Raw genomic sequence first — 22926 nt, forward strand, 5'->3', positions numbered from 1 at the left:
AATAAGATGCTCCGCAAAGCTTGGGATAACTCCTTTCCAAACCTGAGAAACACCTGTATTCCTTACTACTTTTGCGAGTTCATGGGCAACTCTGTTGCCATCCCTTTTCAGATGCTGGAAAGAACACTAGCTAAAGGAGGAAGAAACGTCCCTAATGGTCTGAATGATGTGCCCAAACTTACCACCATGGTCGCCTTCGTTAATTGCTTGTATAATGGAGAGGGCATCGAATTCAAAAATAACAGAGGAAATCCCCATTTCCGATGCAAGCAGTACACATTCATGCATAGCTATTGCTTTTGTGATCTCAGCTGAGAAGGGCGCTGGTAGGACCTTGCTGGAGGCTGCTAAGGAAGAGCCCTAGTAGTCTCGAATTATCACTCTAATGCTTGAGACCCTGCCATCCTCCGAGACTGCACCATCAACATTAATTTTGAGGAAACCCAATGGGGGAACTCTCCATTTGGACAAGGAAGGGCCTAGAGGTAAGGCAGGGTGGGAACATGCTGCCTTGTAATCAGCAAGAATTCTATTAGCCATTTCCTATAGTTGACTTGGAGGGGAACCAGAGTTCTCGTTGTAAAACCCGTCTCACTTAAATTTAATTTAATTGCTTCTAGAGTGGAGCTGATGAATTATTTAATTTATTTTGGAAGTGATATTATTTTATATTATGATATTCTAAAAAAAAAGGTAACTTGAATAGTTATTTTGTGGATTATTTGTATTTAACTTTTAGTTTCCTTATCAATAAAGAAAAATGATAAGAGATTAAAACCTATTTAGGTTAGGAGTTTAAGTGTTATTGGAATTCTTTTGGAGTCCTAGCCTATCTAAACAACCTTAATATGTTTTAGTGGGTTTTAAATTTCAGTCCAAGTGGAAACAGTTTTAACGTGTAAAGTTGAAAAGTAAGTTAGGGCTTCCTGGGTAAAAGGCAGAGGGAGGAACTGTGAGATTACGAGAAGAAAAAAAATTGTTGCATCCGTGTGTTCAGGTATATCTCTCTCTCTCTCTCTCAAGATCTATGGGAATAACCTATAAAGCTAGTGTAGTCTATTAGATTTGCATGAATTTTTTTATACAAACTCATGACTTAAGCTTTTAGATGATTTGTTGCTGGGATTTACGTAGATTGGTAGTGATGCTAGCTTCATAACTTTTGTAATCTATATAATTGTTTCAAGTTTCTAAATTATTGTCAATGCATGATACAGGTTGCTAGGTCCTACGCGTAGAAATCACTTTGTAAACTTATAGCATCCTTTCTATGTCTTACGGGTAGAAATCTTATTGGATGCTATATATATATATATATATATATATATATATATATATATATATATGTAATTTAGGATAATATGATCTATAAGCATAAAATTATTTGGAAGCCAACTTCTACTCAAAGAATCAAATAAAATCATTAGGATTGTTTACTGGGTACTGATTTTTGGAGTACTTGATAAAGCAATTGAGTACTAAATTAGCTGTAGTTTCAGAATAAGTAGTGATATACGAGGAATTAAGCTCGAACAATGGATACCTCTATGATTTAAGATTTGCATAATGGAAAGGCCATTTACACATGTCCTCCAAGCGAAGATCTTGAATTTCGGCAGGACTTTCTAGTGCCAAATCCTCTTCCACAGCAAGGTTCTTGAATTGATTGATGAGCTCTCCCCTTCCTCATTTAAGTCCACTATACTTGAGGCAATGTGATATACACTTTTGACTGTAAAAGTTCCTCTTTTATTGCCCCTATCCAAATGAGGCTGTCCTCGGGAAGATTGTAACTTAGAGGGATTTTTAGAATTATGCTAGCTTTAGAAGGCAAAAAAGTGGATCAGAGCACATCGACTTTCCACCATCTAGTATCATTGTCAATAAGGGAAGACACCATGGGGTAGTCTTCAAAACCTATTTGGGGGGAGATCACTTTGTGAGTCGTTGGCGTTGGCAGTCACTTATCGTCCCAAATATGAATTCATCGACCATTGCCTACCCTCCATCTTGTGCCCTTTCTAATTACCTCAAGACTATTGTGGATGCTACGCCAAGCGTAGGAGGGATTGTTACCTTTCTTGGAGTTGAGAACATCATCATGAGGAAAGTACTTGGCTTTATAAACCCAAGCCACTAGAGAATTCGGATTGGTGAGGATTCTCCATCCTTGCTTGGCCAACATGGCTAGGTTGAAAGCTTGGAGGTTTCGAAGTCCATTCCTCCATGGAACTTTGATTTACATATCTTCTTCCAACTGACCCACGCAATTTTGTTCTCTTTATTCTTTCTGCCCCACCAAATGTTTCGCATCATATTTTCCAGGTCATTACGTTTAACGAAATCTTCCTCACCTGAAGCACACATCTTTCTAAGTTCTAACCACGTACGTATTTAGTTGGCCGACTTACTACTTACTGAATAATTTTAAAGACTTTTAAAAGTATTTCGTTTTCTTTTTGCATGATTGCTTCTAACTGCCCAAGCCCAACTGACATTGACAAGCCTTATAATCAAGGTATCTTCGTTCTTTAGCTTGTAATTTTGCTTCAGCAATATGGTTCGAATCAGGTCCTTCACTCTCTGAAACAAAATAAACCAATGCGGTTTCTTTGTCAGTTTTTGGAGGCGACCCACATGACCATCCCAAACTTCATCAAATATTTTTTTATTGTTATATTTGTGAGCAAGGAACAAAGAACACCGACCCCAATTACCTCGATAGATTCCCTGTTTCATAATTGCTTAATTATCAAAGGAAAGCTCAGATTTGCCAATAAACTCAGCCAATCATATGAGAGAGAGGGCACCACATATGACACCAAAATTAATTGGTAGCAACCACAATAATCATTAGGATAGCTTAAAAAAAATAATAAAAAAAATAAAAAGAGGAGGTAGAGAGAACCTTTCTTTTCTCAAGACGAAGCAGGGGAGGTTGACTGGGTTGTGACTAAAGAGCTAACTTGCCATAAGTATCGGCTTATTTGATTTTTTTTCCTGAAGTGAGCTAAAGTAAACTTATAACTAAGAAGTAAGGTTATGAAGAACTGTACATTAACAAAATAAGCTAAAAGGTAGATAAAAAATCTCATGACAAATGGCGAGGAACGAAATAATGTGCAACTCCATCCATAAAGAATATTCCTCATTCACAAATCAACCTCAATAAAGCGACATATTGCTACTAAATCAATGTTCTTAATCATATTACCATAACAATATTCAACACCAATCTTTCCTCAATAACAAACAAGAAGAGCTATAACCATTTTTTTGACATTCTCCGAATATAAAAACCAAATTGCATTACTATTAATGAAAATTTAGTAGCTTCAGAGTACAGGCAAATAAATTAAAATATAAAGAGAAAACAACCAAGATTTATCTAATTGGTATCTTCAGAATCTTTTCATTTGCGTGCCTCAGTCTTTTTCTGCTCTCTGGCTGAAAATAGTAAATAAAAAATAATCAATGAGCCATATTTGTTTTCATTTGGGAGAAAAAAGACAACAAAAAGTACCCCCAAAAAAAAAAAAAAATCTTAGGGTGTCCCTGTTCCTGCCCCATAGTAATGCTTCCACCCTCAGAGGGAAGACAATGGCGCAGAAGCATCATGAATTGTGGAGCAAGAAGAGAGCTGCCCAAGCATTAAGGCAGACAGTTAGGGCTACAAGAATCATACCAGCCTTCTCTTCTTCTCGCTTCTTAGCAGCCTCTGCTCTTTGTTGCCGTATCAGGGCTAAGCGTTCTGCAAGAGCAATTTTAAGTGAGACAACAAAATACTTAAAGAAAAAGAACTGTTCTTCAAAGGTGAGCAATAAATTGATTAACTACAGACAGGGGAATAAACTCATCAGCACTTAAGGATCATAAAAGTGGCAAATCATATGAACAGGTAGTAAGAGCAGGAAGCAGGGTATGAAACCAATTTATGAAAAGATCTTGATAAGAGAAAACCAAAATGGGAAAACAAAAAGGGAGAATATATATGGGAATCTGTTAAATATCAATAAATGACGTTTTAATAGGCTTCATCTTTTGTTAAAATGAAACACATAAGACACCTGTGCCAGCTGCTTGACAGTTATCACAACCGCAACAAATAATAATAATAAAAAGTTAAGCCACCATAGCAAAATGACTTGTGTCCATTTGGGAATAGCTTATTTAGCTTTTTGCTAAAAACTTTTTACCGAAAGTATGCTAAAGTATATTTGTACTTTGAAATAGTGAGAAAAAAGTGAGGCATCAAAAAACTATACATAAAAGCTAAAAAGCAAGAAAGCTAGCTTATAAGCTTAGTCTCAAACACACACTTAGTGTAGCTCCATGGTTCACGTTAGGTTTTGGTACTGTGTCCAAAACATAGCTCTCTGGCCAGCAGATCCATCTAAAACGTGTGAACATCTTGTTTTATAAAAATTCCATCTCATTCTTCTTAACTTTATAATAGAAGAGAATAGTTTGCACAATTGTCACATAGGGGAACATTCAGAAAAAAAAAAAAATATATATATATATATACACACATACTTGATAGGAAGTCTTTATATATACATACATATATACATATATATGTGTGTGTGTGTGTGTGTGTGTGTGTGTGTGTGTGTGTATAAAGACTTCCTATCGAGTATGTTCACATATATACCAATTTATAGTATGTTCACATATAAAACAATTTCACTGCAATATTCTTCTCTTCAACTATGTTTAGATCAGGAAAATTTTTCAGAATCCAGCAACACACTTCCAAATAACCTTCAATTTTTTTTTTTTTTGGAGGGGGGGGGGGGGGTGGGTGTGGGGGGATAAGTACACTCCCTAAGAACCTTAATAATATAACACAAACCTCAAGGGTAATTCATTCTAATTTAGTATCTCAGATATCTTGCCAGTTATTATGTCATCCTATTATGTGACCCAAACACACATTTTACTCTCATCATCTGCAATCAGTTCTGAAAATAATTATCACAACACCTGTATTTATCATCAGATGTTTTCTAGTCCCTTAAAACATGGATAATGAACCTGAACCTTGACTCCTCGAGTCACCTTCAATTAATCACCTCTCGCATGATACAAGACCATTGCCCTCAGCCCAGGCACAATTCATCCTAAATGTCTAGCAATTCTAATAGTATGACAAAAGCACCTGATGGAATTCCTCCCATTTAATTGATTATTTCTAGTACTACTTCAAGCCATAACCACCCGGTTCTAACCAGCCATGGATGGTCCATAAAACTCCATGTAATAGATTCAGTAGAGGCTGATTTCTACATAATAAACATGATGGACATTAAAGTAATTCCTGAATATTAACTATAGTTCAATCTCAACAAACGGCTAGGTACTTTTTGTTTAATTCAGATTTCTTCTTTATTTGTGCAATGTACAGGATATACTTTTTTTTATGAGGTGGAACCTCACCAAGATAGGGTCCTTTGGACACACCCATGGGGAGTAAACCATGGTCCATGGATACACGATCCCACCCACTAGAGCCGTGTATCAGGTAATCCAGGGGTTCCCCAGTGTGGATCGTACCCAGATGTCTGAGTCTGCAACTCATCCTAAGCCTCCAACCACTATGCAGTACCCTTACAAGGTATACTTAACCTCCAAAAGAAATGATGTATAACAAAGGAAAGATAAAGACAAGACCAAACATGTTTTTCCATGCAAGAATAAATCAACCCAAATTCACTCTATGCACATTGAAGAGAAGTCAGTTGGCATATTAGCACAAAAATACAAAAGCCCAAGAAGTTTCAATTTCAAACGAATTACCTAAATCTTTTTTTGCTTGCTCCGTTTTTCCTTGTTCTTGCAGCCTCATGTATCGCTCATGAGCTTTTTGTTTCTCTATCTCCTCTCTGTAAACAAATATATAGAGAAATTCCGTCAGGGAGGCTAGTTACTCACTGCCTAAAACACTTAGTTAAGAATACAAATTACTCTAATCAAACAAGTCACAAGCCCAAGTACATCAACCTCAAAGGTAGATGTAAGAATCCTTACTACAAAAAGTGATGCCTTGAACATAAAAACTGAACAGAGACAAGTTATTGACATTTGCAAGAGAATTCAATATGTCCAACAACAAAATAATATGCAAATAAAATTTTAAACTCTAACCACGTGCCAAAAACAAAGACCAAGCATGCAGTGCAACATTCATATATATTTCAAAATTACAAATACAGTTATTATGATCACCACTCTACAAGATGAATCTGTTTCTAGACATGTTTTTCACAGTAGTCCCAAATCCAAATGATAACTAATACCTTTCACACAATTGTGCTTTCGAGATGCAAAATAGAGTATAAATTGAGGTGAAATAAAGAAAATGTAACAAGCCAAATATCAAGTCTCGGATCGCCAGAATCCAAAGCACCACATTAATTTTACAGAATCACAAATTTCGTTTTATAGGTGAAGTAATAAGTTGTAGAAACTGCAGGCCTACAGATGGCATTTACAATCTTTCTTGTGTCCATAGATGGGACCCAAAGCATTTTTGGAAGCTTAACCATTCAATTTCTTACATACTAGATTTATCAATAATATTCAAACCAAAGTATAAACTCAACAAATTGCAAGAATAATAAGACAAACTGAAGCATAATCAATGTAGTGAGAAAAAACTTTCACAAATCAAACAGTGCTCGTATGCACTTAATATAATGGGACTTATCAGTATTTAACGCAACAGTAAGTCAACATGTACCGACCTTTCACGCCTAGAGAGTTCAGTCGTTTTCTCAATCTGCAACATGGATCACTCAATGCGTTAAGCTACAAACAAGTTACTGAGGCAGTACACAAGAAAAACACAACAAACTTACATCAGCATTTTTAGCCTTCAAATTCTTTGATTTTGCTAAATTGGGATTTTCAATCTCAATGAGACCCGAGGTGCCTTTCCGCTTCTGCCAAAAGTTGATAGCAGTTCAACGGAAATAAGTTGGAAGCCGCAAAGTAATGCAGATATAAAGAAATGAATTACAACAGATTAGGCACATAAAAATAAAAAACTAAAGCGGTAAGGAGTAAACTGACCTCAGGTTCTTCATCTTGTTCTTCTTCTACTTCCTCTTCAGACTCTTCTTCTACCACCTCTTCAGCTTCTTCCTAACAATACCAACAACAACAAAAAAAATCAGTTCTTCAACTATATTAGCAGGAGAAAAACAGAGAAAAAGAGGCAGATAGACAAAGAGAACCAAGAGTGTAAACGATTGCTTATGCCAACTTATATTAGTACAATTGATTTTGAGATTTGTAGCAAAATGCAGAAAGAACAAAACAACATAAGACTCAATTTATACATCAAGATCAAGAAGAGACTAGTATAGCCTAGAGACAAATTTTCTTTCTTCAAAATGGCTACGAAGCATGAATTAACCCAAACTTTTTTTTTGAGTGCTCAATAATATACAACTACAGCCAGAAATTCAACATCATTACATCAACAAAGCAAGACACATACTACCGGATACTACTAGTCCATAATCTTGTGACATGCTAAAGACACAAGTCAAAGGAAAAATAATAATAACTACTTTAAGAAATTAGAATCTGTCAAATATACAATTATGTTCTTTGTGAGGGGGTTCGTCAGTTGTGGGCTTTGTTTTTAAATCATTCGGGGTTTCTTGGGTCTTATCAGAGAAAGTACTAGATCTCATGATTGGGAAGAGGGACTGATTGGGAAAGCATTTGTCTAGTATTTAGAATATGGTTGGTGCATTTGGAGGGAGAGTAATAATTGCACTTTTGAGGATGTGGAGAACTCAGGGGATTAGTTTCTTGCCTCATCTGTAGGCACTTTGTTTGATTCGTCTTGGGCATGGGTACTCACATCAAGTGAATCCCTGCCGATGTTTATAGATTCTCGTCTCTTTTGTACATAATTTTTTGGTTTCCTTTGTCTTTCTTTCTGCTGCTTCGTGCCATTTTGCATGAAGTAGTCTTTTTTCTAAAAAATCAATTTCTTATAAATAAAAAATAAGTTCTTAAATTTAGATTTAGGAAATAACAAATGATTCTTTCTTTCTTTTTTTTTCTTTTTTTTTTAAAAAATCAGACAGGAGAAAATAATTAGTCAACACTCTCTTAGCAGCTACATGGAATGATATCCGTCTGGACGGTAGAATAACTTATATTCTTTGTCTCTCTCCTCCTAAAATATTCCTTGAAGGATGGATTAAAGGATCTACAAAGAATAGTTTTGGGGAAATAATTGCTTCAACACCTCATTATCGTGTTGTGCATCATTAGGAGGCAGGAGGCTTCATTGGCAAACCACATGCAGTGTCCTAGTGCCTAATGGTAAACTTCACTAGGACATCAGTTTTATTAGAGTAATAACAACCTTTATTTATAATAAAATTACAATGAGTTTACTATTGTAAACTCACTGCAAAGAAATGAATACAAACCAATGAAATGGAAACACTAACAGAATTAAGGAAGTCAAACAAAGAGAGACAATGCGTAAAGCCCCAAATACGAGATCAGTCAAACAAAATCCTAAGTAGCAAAGGCTTCACACAATCTACAAGTCTCTCAATTTCCTCAAAAGTTCGGGCATTGCGCTCCTTCCAGGTTAACCACATAAGACACGCTGGTACCATATTCCAAACATTTGAAAAATGAACCCCCAACCAATTCCACCATGCAGAGAGAAGAGAAACAATAGTTTTCGGCATCACCAACTAAACCCCAAACAAAAGGACTTCACTCCACAAAGTATAAGCATACTTACAATGGAGCAATAAATGGTCCACAGTTTCCTCTTCACATTGACATAGGCAAAACCAATTAACAAGAGGTAAATTCTTCTTAACAAGGTTGTCTATTGTAAGAATCTCACCCCTAGCAGTTGTCGATAAGAAAAAAGCCACCATTTTAAGTACCTTAATACACCAAATGCTCTTCCAAGGAAAAGACACCGATGGAGCTTCCAGCAATGAAATATAGAAAGATCACACATCAAAAACACCACTACAATTCAATTGTCATATCATGGTATCATCACCCCCCCTAAGTAACTTGGATGAGATATGTGCAAAAAAATCATAAAAAATCGCCATCTCCCAGTCTTGAAATTCCCAACGGAAAAGTAAATTCCGGCTTCTACCACCCCCATCAAGTGCAAAATCAACCATATCAAAAATCCTAGCTTCTTTATCCACAGCAACAGCAAACATTACCGGATATAAATCTTTCAAAGCAGTAGGGCAACTCCAAGGGTCATGCCAGAATCTAATACGAAAACCCTCACCCGCCGCATACAACACATGACCAAAGAAGCTCTCAGCCCCTTCCTAATGTTCTTCCACATACCACATCCATGTGTCCCTCTAACAACTCACTGGCCTCCCCATATTTGGAAGCTATAACCTGCCTCCATAAACGTGTGAACTCATTCCCAAATCGCCAGAGTCACTTCCCAAGCAAAGCTTGGTTGAATAGCCCAATCTTCCGGATCCCCAAGCCACCTGCCTCCATTGGCCACACAACCTTCTCCCAAGCAACAAGCGAAAATTTAAAGACATCAGTAGATCTTCCCCAAAGGAAATTCCTCTGAATCCTCTCTAATCTGTCCGCCACATGTTATGGAATAGTAAATAGAGATAAATAATAAGTGAGGAGGCTTGATAAAGTACTCTTCAATAAAGTAAGTCTACCCCCTTTTAACAAATATAACCACTTCCATCCTAAGAGCTTTTTTTTCCATCCTTTCAATGACAGGGTTCCAAATCGAAGAATTCTTATAATGAGCCCCCAAGGGCATACCCAAATAAGACATGGGCAAACAACCAACCTTACAACATAAAATACGAGCTAAGGCATCTAAATTCCCAATCTCACCAACTGGCAAAATCTCACTCTTACCAACATTTACTTTCAAACCTATGATAGCTTCAAAGAAAATTAGAACCATACGAATATGTAATAATTGTTCCCTAAATGAGTCACAAAAAAGAATAGTATCATCAGCAAACAAAAGGTGAGAGATATGCAAACCTCCACGTGCATTGGGACTTGCTTGGAATCCACTGAGAAAACCTCCCTCTTCTGTCTTTTTCAACAACCTACTCAACACCTCCATTACCAACAAGAATAGGAATGGAGATGAGGGATCCCCTTGGCAGAGACCATGAGAGCTACCAAAGAAACTAGCTGGAGAACCATTATTAAGCACTGAAAAACGAACAATAGAAATACACACCTTCATCCATCTCCCCCACTTCTCCCTAAAACCCACCCTCTCCATAAGGTAAAATAAGGCACTCCAATTCACATAATCATAAGCCTTCTCAATATCCAATTTAACAATCACAACCGGAATACCACTCTTCAATCTACTATCCAAGCATTCATATGCGATAAGAACAGAGTCAAGAATCTGTCTTCCCTCAACAAAAGAATTCTTGGAGTTGGAAATAAGTTTATCCAAAACACAATGTAGTCTATGAGCCAAAACCTTTGATAGCAGCTTGTACAAACTACCCACAAGGCTAATAGGGCGAAAGTCTCTAATATTAACTGCATTAATCTTCTTGGGTATCAAACACAAAAAGGTGGCATTGAGAGATTTCTCAAAGATACATTCTTTATGGAAGTCTGCAAAAAAAAACCCAAAATCTCCCTCTCAAGTACACACCAACATTTTTGAAAGAAAGCCATAGTAAAGCCATTTGGACTGAGAGCCTTATCACCCTCAGCCTCTCGAAGGGCTGCAATGATCTCCTCCTTCTCAATTTCCCATTCTAGGAAAGCCAATAGGTTTCATCCAGATCTGCAAACTCTAATCCATCAATAGTGGGCCTCCAAGATTCAGACTCCTGATACAAAGACTTATAAAAACCCACCACTTGATCCTGAATTGCAGACTCATCCTCATACAAAATGCCCTCAACCTCCACACCTCTCACAATATTTGTACGTCTATAAGAATTAGCAAGCCTATGAAAATACCCAGTATTATTATTCCCTTCTTTTAAAAGCAAAGCATTCGATTTTTGCCTCCGAGAAATCTCCTCCAAAGAAGCTAAATACTCAATATCAACCTTTATCTCGGATCTTCTTGCACAATCTGCCAATGATAAAGATTGCATCCCTTCTCTCAAATCTAAGTCCAAGAGCTCAGACAACAAACATTTTTTCCTAAAAGACACATCCCCAAAAACATGTTTATTCCAGTGCTTCAAATCTCCCTTAAGAGCCTTCAATTTGCAAGCTAGAACATAACTAGGAGGCCCCACAAAATGGTATCCATTCCACCAACCCCGCACAAGATCCACAAAACCCTCCACTTTAAGCCACATATTCTCAAACTTGAAAGAAGTCTTCCCTCTCAACATACCACCTACCTCCACAAGAAGAGGACAGTGATTCGAAATCACACGAGGAAGAGGCCTTTGAGTCACATCCAAAAAGTGATCCTCCCAATCAGCGGACACCAAAACTCTATCAATTCTAGACATAGAAGGGTTTTTTGAGTCACGAAACCATGTATACTCACCCCCCACTAAATGTAGATAAACCAAAAAGTTCCTCTCAATAAAGTCCTAGAATTTGAACATGGCTGGACTAAAAGAAGTACAACCAAGACGCTCTGCTGGATATCTAATGATATTGAAATCACCAAAGACACAACAAGCTGCACTCCACCTCACTCTCACACTATCCAGTTCAGTCCACAAAGCATCCCTAAGGCCAGCAGCATTTGGACCATACACCCCGGTACATATCCAAGAAAAACCGTCTACCACATCCTTTAACAAAATAGAAACAGAAAAGCATCCAACCACACAATCAATTTTTTTCAAACACCCTTGTGTCCCAAGCCAAAATAACCCTCCCTACTGTATGAATGGCATCCAAAGCTACCCAATCAATAAAAGGGCTACCCCAAAGACTTCTCACAACAAAAGAATTGGCAAAGTCCAATTTAGTTTCTTGGAAACACACAACATCACATTTCCACTCCTTGAGTAAATACTTTACAGTATCCCTCTTTTGAGGATTGTTTAATCTTCTGACATTCCAAGATAAGATTTTCAAATTCATGGACAACTAACTAAACCCACCCCACAAGAATTCGCATTCCCTCTGGTTTGTCGACCAGATTGCCCATCATAGTTGACGGAAGAAACTAAATTCCTCAATTCCCTCGTACCATTTTTAGTTGAGAGGCAGTGCGACGAAGACTACCTGCAATAGTTTGTTTTTCCCACACTTTCTCAAGCTTTTGAAAGAAAGCAATGCACTGCTTCTCACATAAATCAATAGGAAAGCCCTCAAATTTACCAAAGCCTTTAATCATCCTATTCACCCACACTGAAGGTTCTAGATCATCCTCCACAAAAAAAAAAAAAAAACATCCAGTGCAGCCTCCTCTGATACTAATTCCAAACCCTTGTAAGGATCCCACTTAGCCAAAGGTACAACATCCAAAGCATTCCTACCATCCTCATCCTTACCTGACCCCGTGGAACTGACCCAATCCAACAACATGTCATCTCCCTTAGAATCAGAACCCAGCTCAGAGAGAGGAGAGAAACAGTTTTTACCCAACAATTTGTGATGGTGGATCATATCGGAGAATTCGAAAACTGATAGAGGCGAAGAAACCAACTTTGTAGAAACATCGGGTTCGGCACTGTCAGACTGCCCATCAAAATACCCATCAGAGTTTGGAACAGCGCCGGAGTTTGGAAAGTCCTCTGTTGGACCATCAGCAACAAAAACAGTGCTACCCATGTATCCCACCTCAGCCCTGCTTGATTTAGGGCCCACCAAAGGACCACCAGCAGCCACAAACTCATCAATGCACCCATCGGACCTCAGAAGGACTCCACCCATCTCGCCAGTGCTCAGAGGCACCAATAGAGGCTTCTCGACTGAATCGTGGGAGCCCAACCCTTCACTAGTCTGAGGAACCCCCGAAAAAACACGAGTCACAAACTCATCCACATGCCCATCGGACCTTGGGAAGTTCCCACCCAACTCGCCGGTGCTCGGAGGCACCTTCGGAACCTTCTTGGCTAAGACATGTAACCCCAACCCTTCGCCCATCTCCCATGAGCTGCTTTCAGTCAATCTTACCAAGTTTTTAATGAAATCATTTTGGGCTTTAGTGGGTTTGGCCCGATAAGCTTGATCATGTTTAACCCTGGGCTCTAACGTTACTGGGCCCAACTTAGATCCTATAGGTTGGACAAAATTACTCCAGCGGACTGTATGTTGTGTATCCCCATCAAAAGCAACAGTAATTTTTAATGAGAAATGGGTCTGAGTCCATTTTGCAAAAGGACCACGCAAGGGGCGGCTATTTATGGGATGAGTTGGATTATTTGAATTTTGAAGAGAGTCAAATCCCCCAAAACTCTCCTTCTGATTTAAATTCCCAGTAATATTGGAAGCTGATTCAACTCCCTTCCTGATATCACATCCCCATTAAGATTTTTCCAAACTTGATTCCTTGAATTTCCGGTGGATTTTTCAAGCCCGCCACCACCAGCAGCCACCTCCTTCCCCGGCCTAGAAGCTGATTTTCCCCAAAAAAAAATACACGTAGCTTCATTTCAAGGAAAGCCCAACCTCCCTTGTTCCTCCCTTCCAGGACACACAAACAACCACATCTTGCCCCATTATGTTGCACAGCTATGAACCATACAATTGCATAGGAACTTATTTAAAAAGCAAAGAGGCAGTGACACTTATGACTCATCCTATATAATAATTCCAGACATGATTAAAAACACCTGAATTTATGTGTTTTCCTTTTATAGATCAAGAAACACCTGATTTTGACAACCGTAGACTAAGACAGACTACATCCAACTGAATGAGAGAACCTTCAGTTCTTTAAACATGAAATGCAATTTTTCCTTCCAATTTCTGCATAAGGAGTATCCACCTATCCAACACTCAAACATAACTTAGCCATGCAGCAAGCAAGTAGTTTTTCTTGCTGGGAATTTGGAAACATACTCAAGTCAAGATGAATGTGTTCAGTGCACCAAAACTGTGATGTTTCATTGCATATACCTCTTGGAAGACCATCAGATGGTTCAGTGTAAGTCCAGTATGACACAGAAAAAATTTACGACAATAAATAAATCACTCATGCATGACAATTACAAGAGTAAAGATACAATAAATACCTTCTTAAAAGTTCGTGGGCGAGAAGAGCTACCGGCAACTGCACCCATTACAAGTGTGCAAACACAAATCACAAAGTTAGTTCAGAGCATATGTTGCAAGTGAATGAACTTCATTGAATTCAAATGCAACATAATCAGAGTACCAACAATTCAAATTTTTTATTTAGGGAAAATTACACCAACCTCACTTGAGGTATAAGGAAATGACGTTAACCCCCAAAGTTTTACAGATATAAAAGACTTCTCCCTTAGCTTTGTGGCACATATAATTAAACTCCTGTTTTGCTCTTGAGTTACCCGATTAAGCTTTCCTAATTTTTGGGTAAATCATATAACTCAAGGGTAAAGTAAGGATTTCATCAATAAGCAAAGCACAAATTAGGAACATAATCACTTAACCAAGGGCGGCTTAGTATAATTTTCCCATTTGTTAATTTTTTTTATGAATAACTTGTGAATATTTGTTGAAATGAAAATTCTTCAGTTGGAGATAGATCAACCAACATCAAATGCAAAAATCGAACAATTCGTTTGGTTAAACAGCACACACTATTATAGCATATCTCTTATACAATTGTAATTAACATCCACACATTCTCCACAATTGTTCTTGATGCGGCCATTTCTGAACACTGTCGTCCACTACAATTTTTTATTCCTAACCCATAATTTTTTTTGAGTATTTTTAACACAGTCCGCATATTGTAAATCAAATTTCAGGCTCGGGTTTGAACTGTGAACAGAAATTTCAATGATTGATTCGACTCAACTTGCACCAATTACTTGAATAAATCTTTATCAAAACCAATGAACTTCCAAATTGCACACCTAAAAATCACAAATCTGTATCCGAAATTTAATTTCACTGCTATTTTCGCAAATTTAATAAAAATTTAACTATCAAAAAAAAAATCAACAATAACAGTTCCATTAATCTTAATTCAGACACAGTACGCAAAGAAAATTGGGAACAGTTACGTCAAATTCGTTAGTTTAAAAAAAAATTGAGGATCTGATTTGATTCAGCAGGACTAAAACCCTACGTATGTATATATATGATATATTATATATGAAAGAGAGGGAGAGAGTACGCATTTCTTCGGGGGTAGAGAAGTTGCGGTGACCGGTGGGCTTGCCCTTGAACTTTCCTCTTCCCATCTTTCAAAGTTGATGCACAGAACGAAGAGAGAGAGTGTCTCTGCAGAAATTGGCTCTGCCTCTGGTTTTGAGCACTCGATTTTCTCTTCTACTTACTATAAAACCTCTCGACTCCAGACTCCTTGATATTTATTGCACCTGCCTGGCAGCTGTCTTTCGTTTTCTAGCTACTGTTCCACTTGCTATCTATTCGTGATTCACTCCCACGGTATAAAAGTAGGAAATTGTAATCTTTATTATTAGCAGAGTTATACCATTAGAATAAAGATTAAGATTCATTTTCAAAAAAAAAAAAAAATTTAAGATTTATTTTAAAAAATATCTTATTCATACAATTATTTATCCTGTTTTTTTGAAATTATAATTTTATATTATTATTTAAGGATCTTTCTTGATTTGGACTAGATATTTTTTTCAAAATACTCTAAGTGCAAAACTTGAGAATAACATTATAAAAATATATCTCTTTCTCCATTTAACGCCCTCAAGTTTATTCAAAAAAATAAAAACTAAATAAATATATACAAGAATGATTACAATTTAAACTAGTTTTATCTTCTTTTTAAAATTTAAAAACAAGAAACCTAATAAATAAAAACTCACATTCTATCCAAAAAGTTATCTACCCTATTATATAAAATAAATAAATAAAAACCCACGTTCTATAAATAAAGTTATCTACTCTATTATATAAAAAAAAAGGGGGGGGGTTATTTACCCACGTTCCTAATTTGAAAAATATATATATATATCTCATGTTCTATCCAAAAAAGCCTACCTCGGCCTTTTTTTTTTTTTTTTTTTAATTTGTGGATTACTACATGTTTAAAAACTTTTCAACTAAAAATAAAAAATAATAATAAAAAAAACTCAAGTAAAATACTAATGTTCTAAATGGTAAAATTTCGAATAAAACTACTACTCTCCCACAATTATAGGGGCAAAACTTGGGAAAAATATTTAACTCCCACGTAAAATACTATTTACAAAATAGGACAACATTCACAATACACACGTTGGTTTTCAAACTCAAATTACTTTCTTTAGTTCTCCAATGCTGTCAATTTTGTGTTAATCTTCTTTCCACCATTATCATCATTTTTTTTCTAATTGCTCTGCTCCTCAACGGTATGTGTATGTCAATGTACTTTGGTCTTTTCTAGTTTGGTTTTCTAATTCATGAACAACTTTTTATATTCTAGAAACAAATCAAATATTTGTGTAAAATAGTCTTTCTATTTAACCTCACATTTATTTTCTATCACATATTTCTTCAAAGGACATGCACTGGGTAATTTTCTTTCACATATTTCTTCAAGGAACACAAACTAAGGTATATTTCTTCAAGTAATGTGCACTGGGGTGTGGAGATTACGTTTGAACATTGGACTTGAAGTGTAGTCAACAGCAAAAATGTAAGTACCTCGAATTTTTTTGATGTTGTTGTTGTTGTCATGCGAGGATATATGTTCGTGTTGTGGATATATATATATATATATATATATATATATATATATATATAGACACACACACACACACACATTGTTGTTGTCTCTTACTTTGTTATCATCTAAATAGGTTGATTGTTGTTTGGAGTATCAAAATTTTTGATGTTGTTGTTGTCACGGGAGGATATCTGTTGGTGTTGTGTGTAGGGTCAATGGGTCCAGGAGTATATATTAGGCCAAAGGCCCAATCTAAGGACACTAAATGGTCCGAGGATGTGGAAATATCAATTCAAGAAATAGTGTTGATGGATAAAGAGGCCGATGCTGATCAAGGTCATCCCCAAAGGTTTTCCTTAGGAGGAATCCATCCTCGGCTATTTAAAGTCGAGATAGGAAAGGGTTGCCCGATGTCCAAACGCGATATTCTAGGAGATCCTATAAGTAAGGATATGCATGGTGGGTGTACCAAATAGGAAGAAGGGTTAGGAAATATCCAAGATAAAGTTGCTACCACCGCATTGAATGCTCTGCAACTAAACCTCTGGCCGCATTAATGGGGAAGTGATGCTTGAGTATCAGGGTTCAGCCTTACAGCTATCTCTAAAGACTTCAGGGATGGGCTGATGAGACAAGTATTCAAACCAGTAACCTGATCCATACGTGGAGGATGGAGAGATGAAGAAAGATGATATAAAAGGAGGAGAAGACATTCAGGAATGGGGGATCGAAAAATAGGAAAAGAAAACACAGTAGACATTAAGATCAATATCTGTAACCTGTCTTTAAGAAAGAGAAATATAGGATTCAGTCTCCTCGACTTGAGTCCAAGGAAATTTTTTGTTATATAAACTACCCCATTTGTACGATGTTGCAATCTGGCCCATCATCTTTGTTATTTAAAACCACTAAAACCTAGATTTCAAGCACATTTTCTACAAATTCATTGTATTGGGCTTTTTGGGCCTATCCCAATCTTATTTTTGGGTTTGGGTGCAAATTGTGTCCTTACAATTGGCGCCGTCTGTGGGAAATCTGGTGTTTTAAGAAGTTTAGCATTATGGTAGGCTTAGGTCCACACCATGCAGAGTTTATGGGGTCCCAGTGTGAGGATCATTTTCTGCATCTCAAAAGGGAAAGAGATTAAGAGGGTAGTGTGCATACGACCCACACTAGTAGAAGTCATTCATGAGGTGGAAGCAGAATTTCTCATGAGGAGAATGCTAGGGCCATGCAGCTGGAGATTGACTATCTAAAGAGGAAGTTGCGCTATGAAAGCCAAAGGCGAACTCCCTCCTTTTCTGGCCCTTCTTCTGACGACACCAAGGATAACAGTTACAGGTCCAGGTCAAGAACTCCCCTTGGTGAGTCTTTCTCCTATGAGGAGGATAACCTTCATGGTCGTAGAGGTAGGAATTCATCTTGTAAAGGCTTAGGAAATGATGCCATAAGTAAAGCGTTGAACCAAATTTCCAAGTCACCCTTCACATGTAGGGTGGAAAGAGGGAAGCTTCCTTGGCGATTCACCCAGCCAACGTTCACCATATATAATGACCGAACAGACCTTGTGGAGCATGTGAGCCATTTTAACCAAAGGATGGCAGTGCACTCTAAGAATGAAACTTTAATGTGCAAGGTCTTCCCATCCAACCTAGGACCTATGGCGATGAGGTGGTTTAATGGCTTGAGGGTAGGTTCCATAGATTCTTTCATGGAACTCACCCGGACGTTCGAGTCTCGCTTTATTACATGTAGTAGAGTTCCTTGGCCCCTGGATTCATTACTGTCCATGGCCATGCGAGAAGGGGAAACCCTGAAAACATACTCTGACAGATATTGGGAGATGTTCAATGAAATTGATGGAGATTTTAATGATGTAGCGATAAGGACTTTCAAAGTTGGCCTACCTGCAGAGCATGACTTAAGGAAATCTTTGACCAAGAAGCTTGTACGGAGTGTGTGCCGGCTCATGGACCGTATCGACGAATATAAACGAGTTGAGGAAGATCAGCAACAGGGAAAGGGAAAGGCGAAAGTTATCCCTCAGGGGAGGAGGGATTTCAGGTCGGACAGATACAATAGCAACAAATCCCGAAGAGATTCTATCGGGGCAATCCGGTCCTACTGCTCCTCAGGTGGTTAACACGGTCTTTCGAGAACCGGTGCATTAGCTTTTGGAGAAAATCCAGAATGAGCCATACTTCAAATGACCAAACAAGATGGCAAAGGACCCCATGAGGCGTAATCAAAATCTTCATTGCCAGTATCATCGAGAAAAGGGTCATACCACTAAGGATTGTAGGACCCTGTGAAATTATTTGGAACAATTAGTTAGGGAGGGGAGGTTAAAGCAGTTTTTGTATCGGCCCAAAGGGCAGGGAGACCATCCAAGCTTGGTAAATCAGGGAAACACTTCTTCAAGGCCTCCTTTGGGTAAGATCAATGTCATCTTTGCTGCTCTTGGGAGGACTGGTTCTCGTCCTTCCAAGGTGATGTCCGTAGCACGAACTCTCGTCGAGGACTCTAATTTTAAGTCGAAGAGGACTAGGGGGAATATCCAACCAGCATTGAGTTTCTCAGAAGAAGACAAGATTGGGACTACGCAGCCACATGATGATGTTTTGGTAGTTACGCTGAGGATAGGGGGTATGACATGAAGAGGGTAATGGTTGACCAAGGTAGTGGTGTAGAGATTATGTACCCGGACTTATACAAGGGGCTAAACTTAAAGCTCGAGGATTTGACGGCTTATGATTCACCATTGATAAGCTTTGATGGGAAGACTGTCGTACCAAAGAGCCAAATCAGATTACCTGTGCAATCAGGCCCAGAGGTGGTAGAAGTGGATTTTGTTGTGGTAGATGCCTATTCTTCCTACACAGCCATTATATTAAGACTTTGGCTTCATTCCCTAGGTGTTGTTTCCTCAACTCTACATTTGAAGGTGAAATTTTCATCTAGAGACCAGATTGAAGAACTGATTAGGAGTCAATTCGTGGATAGACAGTGTATGGCAGCTACAATTTTGCATTAGCTTGAGGTTAAATCCTCGGCCTCTGTTGAGGGGGGCTCATAGCAATCAGTGAGTCTGGCCACACCCATGGTGGCAATGATAGAAGAACCCGCGTGTGAGGAGTTAGAAGAAGTTATTATAAATGATGACCCTAAAAAATTCTTTCAAGTGGGAGCACAGCTGCCTCCTCAGGAAAAGGAGGAGCTGATTATGTTCTTAAAGAGGAACGTTGATGTATTCGCATGGAATGCTTATGAAGCCCTTGGGGTAGATCCGAATTTCATTTGTCATCATTTAAATGTCAATCCGACTGTGGTGCCAAGGAAACAACCACCTCGGTGTTCATTCAATGAGCATTTCGAAGCTATCAAAGAAGAGGTAATCAAGCTTAAAAAGGCTGGCGCTATCAAGGAAGTCTTTTATCCTGAATGGTTGGCTTATACAATGGTAGTGAAGAAGAAGGATGGGAAGTGGAGAGTATGTGTAGATTTTACGGATTTGAACAGGGCTTGTCCCAAAGATTCTTTCCCAATGCCTCGTATAGATCAACTGGTGGATGCCACTGTTGGGCATCCTTGGATGAGTTCTTTTGATGCTTTTCAAGGTTATCACTAGATACCTTTGGCTTTGGATGATCAGGAAAAGACAGCATTTGTCACTCCAACAAGAAATTATCATTACAAGGTAATGCCCTTTGGTTTGAAAAACGTAGGGACTACTTATCAAAAGATGATGACCAGGATGTTTGAGGCATAATTGGGAAAGACTATTGAGGTGTATGTAGATGACATGGTGGTGAAAAGTAAAATGGCGTCCATGCATGTTGAAGACCTAAATGACACCTTTCAGACACTGAGAAAATATAAGTTGCACCTTAATGCTTCTAAGTGTTCCTTTGGTGTGGGATCAGGTAAAATTCTAGGTTACATGGTACCTCATCGTGGAATTGAAGTTAATCATGCACTGGTCAGGGCAATTAACAGCTTACAGCCACTTTGAAATTGTAAAGAAGTTCAAAAGTTGATAGGGATGACTGCTGCCTTCAACCGGTTTATTTCTCAGTCTGCAGACAGGTGTAGGCCTTTCTTCTAGTTATTGAATAAGTGGAAGGGATTTGAATGGACCAAGGAGTGTGTTTTGGCCTTTTAGCAACTTAAAGAATATCTTTCACGACCACATATTATGTCTCAGCCAGAGGTGGATGAAGTTTTATTCACCTACATTGCTGTGGCTAATCATGCCGTTAATCTGGTTCTGATACAGGTTGATGATGGTGTACATAGGCCAATTTATTATGTGACCAAGTCCTTACATGAGGCCGAGGTGCATTACTTACCATTGGAGAAAGCCTTCTAGCAGTGGTGCATGCTACACATAAGCTTCTCCATTACTTCCAATCCCTTACAGTTGTTGTTTTGACTCAACTTCCTCTTAAGTTAATACTTCGAAGTGTTGACTACACGGGAAGGATTGCCAAATGAGGTACCATCTTGGGGGCTTTTGATATCAAATATATGCCTCGCACCTTTGTAAAGGGCCAGGTCCTTGTTGATTTGGTGGCTGAATTCACTAAACCCTCACTAGAAGAAAATGTTAAGAGGCTGGGCATGGATGAAAAATCAGTTGGCATGATTTCACTCAAGGAACCTCTGTTATGGAAGGTGTACGTTGACGGGGCAACGAACTAAAGAAGATCTAGAGTGGGGTTAGTTTTGGTATCTCCTGAGGGAATTACTTTTGAGAAGTCCCTAAGATTGGGATTCTCGACCACCAACAATGAGGCTGAATATGAAGTTTTACTGGTAGGAATGGTTATGGTTCGGAAGATAGGGGAAAAATAGTGCAGATGTTCTTAGATTCGCGATTGGTGATAGGCCAGGTGGAAGGAGAGTTAGAGGCTAGAGATTTGAGAATGCAAGAGTATCTGACCCAGGTGAGGTATTTATAGTCAAAGTTTGAATCCTTTGTTTTGGTACAGATCCCAAGGAGTAGGAACACCCATGCAGACTCCTTGGCCACCCTCGCGAAGTCCTCGGCCCAAAGCCTACCTCGGGTCATCCTTATTGAAGATCTGTGTAAACCTACTGGGATGAGCGGTGACACCATTCGAATTCATCAAATTAGGGTGGGACCTAGTTGGATGGACCCTATAGTGTTGTTCCTTAAGGATGATATCTTGCCGGAAGAGAAGTCCGAGGCAGATAAAGTACGCAAAAAAGCACCTTGGTTCTAGCTATCTGAGGACCAAAAGTTGTACAAATGCTCTTTTTCTGGACCATATTTGTTATGTATACATCCTGAAGCAACGGAAATACTTCTAGAAGAGTTGCATGAAGGGATTTGTGAAAGTCACACAGGAGGAAGGTCTTTATCTCAGAGAGAAGCACAAGATTACGCGAAGAAGTGTGACCAGTGTCAGAAGTTTGCTCCCAACATCCATTAACCAGGAGGTGTCCTTAATCCTTTGTCCAGCCCTTGGCCTTTTGCTCAATAGGGCTTGGATATTATATGGCATTTCTCAATGGCAGCAGGGAATAAAAGATGGTTGCTCGTTGGCACAGATTATTTTACTAAATGGGTTGAAGTTGAGCCACTATCAAATATCAGGGATTTGGATGCGAAAAATTTTTTTTGGAAAAACATTATCACCAGTTTTGGAATTCCTCACGCTCTTATTTCAAATAACGGCCTGCAATTCGATAGTAAGACCTTCAAAAGATACTGTTATGATCTAGGCATTACGAATAGATATTCCACCACAGCTTATCAATGGACTAGCCGAGGCTATCAACAAGGTTATAGTTAATGGGCTCAAAAAAAGAATGGATGATGCGAAGGGAAGGTGGGTGAAAGATCTGCCGCATATTTTATGGACGTATTGAACTACCCCTCGGAGGTCCACTGGAGAAACACCATTCTCTATGACTTATGGAGCCGAGGTTGTAATCCCTTTGAAAATTGGGTTTCCAACATTAAGGACAAGCTCTTTCACCCCAAGCAATAATGATGGCTTATTAGAAAAAAACTTAGACTTAGTTGAAGAGCGACAAGAAAATGCCATTGTTTAGCTAGCTTATTATCAGCACAAGCTTAAACAGGGGTATGATTCCAATGT

At 38.3% G+C, this 22926-nt stretch overlaps 3 protein-coding genes across 3 annotated transcripts; 2 read left to right on the top strand and 1 right to left on the bottom strand.

The window, feature by feature from the left end:
* Positions 1–3181: 3181 nt before the first annotated feature.
* LOC142638361 (uncharacterized) lies at positions 3182–15634 on the bottom strand. The gene is made up of 8 exons (XM_075812382.1): positions 15287–15634; positions 14196–14233; positions 7075–7146; positions 6861–6944; positions 6747–6781; positions 5800–5885; positions 3686–3751; positions 3182–3447 (listed from the first exon to the last, which is right to left on the bottom strand). The coding sequence occupies exons 1-8, from the start codon at positions 15351–15353 to the stop codon at positions 3413–3415; spliced, it is 483 nt and encodes a 160-aa protein (XP_075668497.1). The 5' UTR covers positions 15354–15634; the 3' UTR covers positions 3182–3412.
* Positions 15635–18029: 2395 nt separating this feature from the next.
* On the top strand, positions 18030–19455 carry LOC142639688 (uncharacterized). Its single transcript, XM_075813832.1, has 3 exons — positions 18030–18207; positions 18679–18862; positions 19134–19455. Exons 1-3 carry the CDS (start codon positions 18030–18032, stop codon positions 19453–19455), a joined length of 684 nt encoding a protein of 227 aa, XP_075669947.1.
* Positions 19452–19832, top strand: LOC142639689 (uncharacterized). The gene has a single exon (XM_075813833.1). The coding sequence runs from the start codon at positions 19452–19454 to the stop codon at positions 19830–19832; it is 381 nt and encodes a 126-aa protein (XP_075669948.1).
* The last annotated feature ends 3094 nt before the right edge of the window (positions 19833–22926 follow it).

The sequence above is a fragment of the Castanea sativa genome, chromosome 6, assembly GCF_040712315.1.
Source record: "Castanea sativa cultivar Marrone di Chiusa Pesio chromosome 6, ASM4071231v1".
NCBI classification, from domain to species: domain Eukaryota; kingdom Viridiplantae; phylum Streptophyta; class Magnoliopsida; order Fagales; family Fagaceae; genus Castanea; species Castanea sativa.

What these genes read in the sequence shown, in the direction of transcription:
- LOC142638361 (XM_075812382.1), bottom strand. Translation starts at nt 15,353, where the DNA reads ATGGGAAGAGGAAAGTTCAAGGGCAAGCCCACCGGTCACCGCAACTTC. An exon ending in GCCCACGAACTTTTAAGAAG is followed by an intron (nt 7,147 to 14,195) that starts GTATTTATTGTA and finishes TGGTATTGTTAG; the next exon opens with GAAGAAGCTGAAGAGGTGGT. An exon ending in AACAAGATGAAGAACCTGAG is followed by an intron (nt 6,945 to 7,074) that starts GTCAGTTTACTC and finishes AACTTTTGGCAG; the next exon opens with AAGCGGAAAGGCACCTCGGG.
- LOC142639688 (XM_075813832.1), top strand. Translation starts at nt 18,030, where the DNA reads ATGCAGCTGGAGATTGACTATCTAAAGAGGAAGTTGCGCTATGAAAGC. An exon ending in TAACCTTCATGGTCGTAGAG is followed by an intron (nt 18,208 to 18,678) that starts GTAGGAATTCAT and finishes TTAATGATGTAG; the next exon opens with CGATAAGGACTTTCAAAGTT. An exon ending in CAGGGGAGGAGGGATTTCAG is followed by an intron (nt 18,863 to 19,133) that starts GTCGGACAGATA and finishes ACAATTAGTTAG; the next exon opens with GGAGGGGAGGTTAAAGCAGT.
- LOC142639689 (XM_075813833.1), top strand. Translation starts at nt 19,452, where the DNA reads ATGAAGAGGGTAATGGTTGACCAAGGTAGTGGTGTAGAGATTATGTAC.